Source organism: Scylla paramamosain, unplaced genomic scaffold (assembly GCF_035594125.1).
Source record: "Scylla paramamosain isolate STU-SP2022 unplaced genomic scaffold, ASM3559412v1 Contig1, whole genome shotgun sequence".
Taxonomy (NCBI): Eukaryota; Metazoa; Arthropoda; class Malacostraca; order Decapoda; family Portunidae; genus Scylla; species Scylla paramamosain.
Window position 1 is genome coordinate 2400001 of NW_026973666.1, and position 7500 is coordinate 2407500.

At 42.4% G+C, this 7500-nt stretch overlaps 1 protein-coding gene and 1 long non-coding RNA gene across 2 annotated transcripts in view; one reads left to right on the forward strand and one right to left on the reverse strand.

Moving 5' to 3' along the window:
* Positions 1-3831: 3831 nt before the first annotated feature.
* LOC135095816 (uncharacterized) overlaps positions 3832-7500 on the reverse strand; it is a 4928-nt gene continuing 1259 nt past the window's right edge. The window contains exons 3-5 of the long non-coding RNA XR_010264506.1: positions 4765-4859; positions 4356-4536; positions 3832-4082 (exon numbers count right to left, since the gene is read on the reverse strand). This is a non-coding gene — a long non-coding RNA (uncharacterized LOC135095816). The remainder of the gene's footprint in view (positions 4083-4355; positions 4537-4764; positions 4860-7500) is intronic.
* Positions 3978-6990, forward strand: LOC135095814 (tectonin beta-propeller repeat-containing protein 2-like). Its single transcript, XM_063996932.1, has 4 exons — positions 3978-4111; positions 4398-4543; positions 4741-4862; positions 5958-6990. Exons 1-4 carry the CDS (start codon positions 4013-4015, stop codon positions 6119-6121), a joined length of 531 nt encoding a protein of 176 aa, XP_063853002.1. The 5' UTR covers positions 3978-4012; the 3' UTR covers positions 6122-6990.

The window sequence follows — 7500 nt, forward strand, 5'->3', positions numbered from 1 at the left end:
CCTAGGGCCCCAGGGGGATGTGGGTTGGGTGGTAGTGGCTGGGGGGAGGCCTATGCTTTTCTACCCCCGCCCAGTGACGTGCCGCCCCCTGCCCCCCTACCAAGATGGCTGCTATCTGCAAGGGTGTCTGTCAAGCAAGTGTAGCAGGGGAACACACCTGGTTCGTGGATGAGGGATGGCAGGTGTGTGTGTGTGTGTGTGTGTGTGTGTGTGTGCATTAATGCTTATTTATATACTTTAGGTGTGTGTGTGTGTGTGTGTGTACATGGGTGTCTTACAGGGTTCATTACAGGTGTGTGTGTGCCCCAGCATCAGTGAGGAGGCGGTCCCGGTGCAGGTGCCTGGGAGGTGTGGGGTGGACGTGGTGCGGGTGGCGGCGTGGGGGCGTGTGGTGTGGGCCCTCACCCCCGCTGGACAGGTGTTGGTCAGGTGAGGCAAATCAGACCTTTATTTGCAGGTGTTGATTTATTTGTTTATCATTATCATCATTTTATCAGTATATTTATTCATTTATTTATATTTTCATCTATTTATTCATTTATTCATCTCTTCCTCCAGGGTCGGCATCACCACCACCTCCACCACCGCCACCAAGGGCAGCATCTCCGTGGGGCAGGAGTGGAGAGTCATGGGGGGCCGGACTCCCCGAGGGCGTCCCCAGCAAGGTGGTGGGGCTGGCGCTGGGGCCGGGGGGACAGGGGTGGGTGGTGGACGCTGGGGGCCGGCTGTTCTTCAGAGAGGGTGTGTGTGACGCCTTCCCCCAGGGTGCTGACCTCAGGTGGTGGCAGGTGTGTGTGTGTGTGTCTGTGTGTGTGTGTGTGTGTGTGTGTGTGTTTGTTTGTTTATCTGTGTTTTAATTTTATAGTTTCATTTGATTGTTATTTCTAGGTTGGTTTCTCTCTCTCTCTCTCTCTCTCTCTCTCTCTCTCTCTCTCTCTCTCTCTCTCTCTCTCTCTCTCTCTCTCTCTCTCTCTCTCTCTAATCATATAGTTTTCTTTTAGTTTATTTTCTTTCTCTTTTCTATTCATTTTTTTTTTTTTGCTTTTTTTTATTTATTTTTTTGTTTTTACGTTGTGTTGTTTGTTTGGTGTGTGTTCGTTTGTTTGTTTGTCTTTTCTTTCCTTCTTTTTTCTTTTGTTTTGATTAGTCTTATTTATTTTGTTGTTGTTGTTGTGTGTGTGTGTGTGTGTGTGTGTGTGAGTGTGTTCAACAAGTCATTATTATTTTTGTTATTTTTGCTTATTCTCTTATCCTTTATCTTCTTCATATCTCTCTCTCTCTCCATTTCTACATGTTATTCTTTATCTGTCTCTTTGCTTTTAATCCTTATCTGTGTGTGTGTGTGTGTGTGTGTGTGTGTGTGTGTGTGTGTGTGTGTGTGTGTGTGTGTGTGTTTATCATATTTCCCTCTTATTCCTTATTTATCACCTCACCTCTTCACCCTAATCACTTCCAACCCTTCTCTCTCTCTCTCTCTCTCTCTCTCTCTCTCTCTCTCTCTCTCTCTCTCCTCATTATCCTCCTCCTCTTCCCATCACACGCACCCCACCCCTTACCACTCACTCTCTCTCCCCACAGGTGTTGACTACTCACTCTCTCTCCCCACAGGTGTTGACTAGCAAGTACATGGTTGGGGAGGAGGTAGGGGTGGGGGGTGTCCTCCTCTGTGCCTCCCCCAGGGTCTGTGGCTTGCTGAATTAAATGGCCAGACTTGTTGTATTCATCAACCTGTTGTGAGAGGTGAGAGAGAGAGAGAGAGAGAGAGAGAGAGAGAGAGAGAGAGAGAGAGAGAGAGAGTTTGTGTGTGAATTGTACTGATTAATATTATAGATCCCAAAATCTGTGTAAATTAAATGCAATATCTGATATTTGTAACGTAAACAAACATCGTACGCTTGCCAAGATTGTTGTACATGTGTTTTTCTTTATAATTTTCAGTGTTTTTGTATTTTCTTTTTTGTCTTTCTTTCTGTTTCTTCTTTCTTTTTTTCTTCATGTTTGTTTTTCTGTTTTTTATCATTCTTTTTTTTATTTTTCTTTCTCGTTCTTTTTTTCTTTTCTTCTTGTCTCATCTTTCTCTTCCTCCTCCTACTATCTCTTTTGTCTCCTCCTCCTATTCCTTCTCTTTTTAATTCTCATCACCTCCTTCTCTTCCCTACCTCCCATTCTCATCACCTCTTATTCCTGCTCCTCCTCCTCTTCCTCTTATTCCTCATCTTTCTTCTATCTTTCCACACACATTAAATTTTTCTTTCTTTTTCCTCCTCCTTTTCTCCTTTTTACTATCCTCCTCCTCTCTCTCTCTCTCTCTCTCTCTCTCTCTCTCTCTCTCTCTCTCTCTCTCTCTCTCTCTCTCTCTCTCTCTCTCTCTCTCTCTCTCTCTCTCTCTCTCTCTCTCTCTCTCTCATCACCTCTTCCTCCTATCTTTTCATCCTCCTCCTTCTCCTCTTCTTTCATTGTCACTATCACCACCACCTCCTCCTCTTCCTCCTCAGGGCACTGGTGGGACGTGTGTGGCGAGGAGGTGTGGGCTGCGGTGTGTGCTGAGGGCCTGTACACCACTCAGGGGGCACTGTGCTGCCTCTCCCCCTTGGCCAACTTTTCCTCATCAACCCCAACACTGCCTCCTGTGTGGTGAGAGAGAGAGAGAGAGAGAGAGAGAGAGAGAGAGAGAGAGAGAGAGAGAGAGAGAGAGATTCTAATATTATAAAGTGGCGAAATCAGACAATATACTAATTTATGTATTTATTTACACACAGGTACATAGTGTGTGTGTGTGTGCGTGTGGGTTCGTCAATACACTGTTGGGGGACACACTGTGGGGCTGTGGTGGGTGAGAGAGAGAGAGAGAGAGAGAGAGAGAGAGAGAGAGAGAGAGAGAGAGAGAGAGAGAGAGAGCAATTACTATCCACTCTCCTACTCTCTCTCTCTCTCTCGTTATTTTGTTTTCTTCCTCTTCCTTCTTTTCTTCTTCTTTTTTGTTGTCCTTGAGTTTTCTTCTTGTCTTCTTTGTCCTCTTCTCTCTTCTCTCCTCCCTTTTCTTCTTTTATCCTCTTCTCTCTTCTCATCTCCTCTTTTTCCTCTTCTCTTTTTCTCCCCTTCCTTGTCTGGTCTTCTTGTTTTCTCTATTTCTCTCTATTTTCTATAATTTCTCTTCTTCCTTCTCTCTCTATCTCCTTTGTCCTCTCTTCTTCCCTTCCTCTTTCCTTGTTTCTTGTTTTGTCTCTTCTTATTTCTTCATCTCCTCTTCTGTTTCTTCTTTTCTTTAGTCTATCTTCTTCCCTTCCTCCTTTCTTGTTTTCTCTTTTCTTCCTCTCTCCTATGATTTCTTTCCCCTCCTCTCATTTCTCTTCTTTTATCATTGCACCTCCTCTTCCATTCCTTTCCTTATTCCCTTGATTCTATTCTCTCCTCTCTTCTAATCTTCTTTCTTTACATCTCATCATTCTCTCTTCCTACTTATAATATCTTTTCTCCTTTATCTTCTCTCCCCTTCCTCCTTTTCATCTTGTCCCCCCTCCCCACAGCCCCTCGAGGTCCCCAGCAGCGCCCCAAGAGACAGCGACAGTGCAGAGGGTGTGGTGGTGTGCGTTAGCCAGCGTCCTGAGGTTTTGTGGGCGCTCACCTCAGCTGGCAGGGTTTTCATTCGAGCCGGCCTGTCTGCGTCCTCTCTCATTGGCACACACTGGGAGGAGCTCGACTTGACTCAGATAGGTAAGGTGGTGGTGGTGGTGGTGCAGCTGTAATAGTTGTAGTGGTATTAGTTGTTGTTGTTGTTGTTGTTGTGTTTTGTCTCATTATTTAATTTATTCCTGTCTCTCTCTCTCTCTCTCTCTCTCTCTCTCTCTCTCTCTCTCTCTCTCTCTCTCTCTCTCTCTCTCTCTCTCTCTCTCTCTCTCTCTCTCTCTCTCTCTCTCTCTCCTGTCCAAACCCCACAGGTGATATCCAGCTATGCCACCTCTCCTGCGGCACAGAGGTAGTGTGGGGGGTGGACACGCAGGGTGGGGTGTACATGCGGCAGGGCCCCCTCACCCCCTGCCACGCCAAGGCCCTGCCCCCTGCCTGGATACAAGTGGAGCCCTCTGTTGGGGGAGAGGTGGAGTTTACTAAGGTAGGGAAGATGATAATAAATAAGATGCTGAAATAAATAAATAAATAAATAAATGAATAAGTTTACAAAGGTGGTTCTAAAAAATTAATAATAAAATAGAAAAATAAATGAAAAATATTGATTGAATTATAGAAAGCTACTAAAATAAGTAATAATAATAATAATAATAATAATAATAATAATAATAATAATAATAATAATAATAATAATAATAATAATAATACACACATACACACACACTTACTCTCCCTCTCACTCTCTCTCCACCCCCTCCCTGCCATGCCAGGTGTTTGTGGGGGCGCGGCTTCACCTGGTGTGGGCGCTGGACTCATCAAGGCGTGTGTACGTACGTCAGGCCATCTACCCGGAGCTGTCTGTGGGCCTGTCCTGGGTGTGTGTGCCTGGCCTGCTGGCTACCCATCTGTCTATTAGGTGAGAGAGAGAGAGAGAGAGAGAGAGAGAGAGAGAGAGAGAGAGAGAGAGAGAGAGAGAGAGAGAGTGCTAGTTTTTGAATTGTCATATTTCTAATTATAAACATGAATCTACTTATACCACTACCACCACACAAAACTCCCTGTCTCCTTCTCTCTCCTCCTCTCCCTCTCTCTCCCCTCCACTCTCCCCCACAGCGAGGACCAAGTGTGGGCACTCACCCCCACTGGCGAGGTATTCCAGCGCACGGGGGTGTCTGCGAACAACTTCATCGGTGACGCGTGGGAGAGAGTTCCAGGGAGGCTGGCAGCGCTGTCTGGTGAGTGAGGGGGAGGGGGTGGAGGGAGGTAGGGGTGGAGTCAATGAGAATAGGGTTAGGTAAGAGTAGGGAGTGGGTAGGGAGTGACATGGGAGTGTATGGGTTAGGTTAGGTTAGGATAGGTTAGGTTAGGTTAGGTTAGGTTAGGTTAGGTTAGGTTAGGTTAGGTTAGGTTAGGTTAGGTATAGTTAGGTATGGTTAGGTTAGGTAAGGTAAGGTTAGGTTAGGTTAGGTATGGTTAGGTATGGTTAGGTTAGGTTAGGTATGGTTAGGTTAGGTTAGGTTAGGTATGGTTAGGTTAGGTTAGGTTAGGTATGGTTAGGTTAGGTTAGGTTAGGTATGGTTAGGTTAGGTTTGGTTAGGTTAGGTTAGGTTAGGTATGGTTAGGTTAGGTATGGTTAGGTTAGGTTAGGTTAGGTTAGGTTAGGTTAGGTATGGTTAGGTTAGGTATGGTTAGGTTAGCTTAGGTTTGGTTAGGTTAGGTAAGGTAAGGTAAGGTTAGGTTAGGTTAAGTTAGATATGGTTTGGTTAGGTTAGGTTAGGTATGGTTAGGTATGGTTAGGTTAGGTTAGGTTAGGTTAGGTTAGGTTAGCCAGGTAAGGTTAGGTTAGGTATGGTTAGGTTAGGTTAGGTTAGGTTAGCCAGGTAAGGTTAGGTTAGCCAGGTAAGGTTAGGTTAGGTTAGGTTAGCCAGGTAAGGTTAGGTTAGGTTAGGTTAGCCAGGTAAGGTTTTTGTCTGAAATATTAAGGTTTCATTAGGTTTTTGTGTCTAAATCATTTATATAGTTCTTTTAATTTGATTTATTTGTTTTATCATTTCATTTTCTATTTTTTTGTCATGTCTGAAATTTGCATAGATTAAATATTTTTCTTAATTTGCTCTTTTGACTTGGTGTGTCTGTCTGTCTGTCTGTCTTTTAAAACTTCTCTTTAATTTATATTCTCAATTATCTCACTAATTCTCTCTTCCCTATAAGATAATTACTCTCTCTCTCTCTCTCTCTCTCTCTCTCTCTCTCTCTCTCTCTCTCTCTCTCTCTCTCTCTCTCTCTCTCTCTCTCTCTCACCACACACTCACCTCTCCCTCTCTCCCCAGTCACCACCGACAACACCTTGTGGGGCCTCAACACCAGTGGGCACCTTTGTCACCACTCAGTAAAGGACATCACCACCACCACCACCACCACCACAGAGGACACCCACACACCTCGCACCCACTCCCTCTCTCTCTCTGAGCAGGATGACTGGGAAGTGGTGTGAGGAGGAGGAGGAGGAGGAGATGATGAATGAATAGAAGGAGGAAGAGGAGGGAATAATAAGATGCAGAAGAATACAAAGAAAGAAGAAGAAGAAGAGGAGGAGGAGGAGAATAGATATTAGATGAAAAAGGTGGAGGAGGAGGAAGAAGAGAAGAAAGAGGAAGAAGACAAAAGTGAGAGAACTAGATAAAAAAGGAGGAGGAGGAGGAGGAGGAGAAAGGAGAGTGAACAAGCTGTAGAAGAAAGAGAAGGGGAAGAAAGAGGAAGAAGAGAAAAAGTGAATCAATGCAAATCTTTGATAAATAAAAAAATAAAAATAATAAATAAATAAATAATAATAATAATAATAATAATAATAATAATAATAATAATAATAATAATAACTAACAATTTGAAGCTCAAGAATTTAAGAAAAGAAAAGAGGAAGAAGAAACAAGAAAACACAGAAAAGGAGAAAGAAGCAGAAAAAAAAGGAAGAGGAAGAGGGGAAGAAGGGGTAATGAAGAAGAGGAAGAAGAGGAGAATAATTTATTGCAGCTAAAAATAAAATAACAGGAGGAAAGGAAAGGGAAGAAAAGAGGAGGAGGAAGAAGAAGAAAGGAAGAGAAGAAGAGAAAGAAAAGAAATGAGAAAATAAAATAAGGAAAGGAAAACAAAGGAAAAAATAATGCAAAGAAATAAAAAAAATATATATTACCAAAAAATGTGTGTGTGTGTGTGTGTGTGTGTGTGTGTGTGTGTGTGTGTGTGAGGGAAGAATGTCTTGTTATCACCTGTTTGTTTGTTTGTTTGTTTGTTGAACTGATATATATAGTTTGTGGCAAGAGATTTATTAATGCAAAGAATTTAATAAACAAAATTATAAAAACAGTAATGAGTTTTGTGTTTCCTTGAGAGAGAGAGAGAGAGAGAGAGAGAGAGAGAGAGAGAGAGAGAGAGAGAGAGAGAGAATTTAGAAGAGAAGGAAGAGATGATAACTTTAATGGTGCAAGAATGATGGAAGTAAGAACGAATACAAAAAGAAAAGGAATAAAAGAAAATACAAGAGAAGAGGAAAAATAAAAAGAAAACGGAAAAAAACAGGAAAAACTTTAAAACCTGGAATTTATACATTATTAAAAAAATATATAAATAAATAAAACAAAGCAAATTTCAAAGTTCACTAATTTTATCAGTGAAACGAACGAACTTCCGATACAAAAGCAACAAATAGATCTTTTTTTTTTTTTTTCACATCATACGCCAGCAGAGATAATTAATGTACTATATAAGCCGAAATAATGATACGGAATTCGATGTTACGATAAATAAATGAAGAAAGAAATAAAGAAAGAAAAAATGATGATAACGATGCGAGTTTCCACGATAACGATAAGAGCT

Bases quoted from the DNA above. Each gene is read 5' to 3' on its own strand.
- LOC135095814 (XM_063996932.1), top strand. From the start codon at position 4,013: ATGCGGCAGGGCCCCCTCACCCCCTGCCACGCCAAGGCCCTGCCCCCT. The intron at 4,544-4,740 runs GTGAGAGAGAGA...TCTCCCCCACAG, and splicing joins GCTACCCATCTGTCTATTAG to CGAGGACCAAGTGTGGGCAC. The intron at 4,863-5,957 runs GTGAGTGAGGGG...CTCTCTCCCCAG, and splicing joins GAGGCTGGCAGCGCTGTCTG to TCACCACCGACAACACCTTG.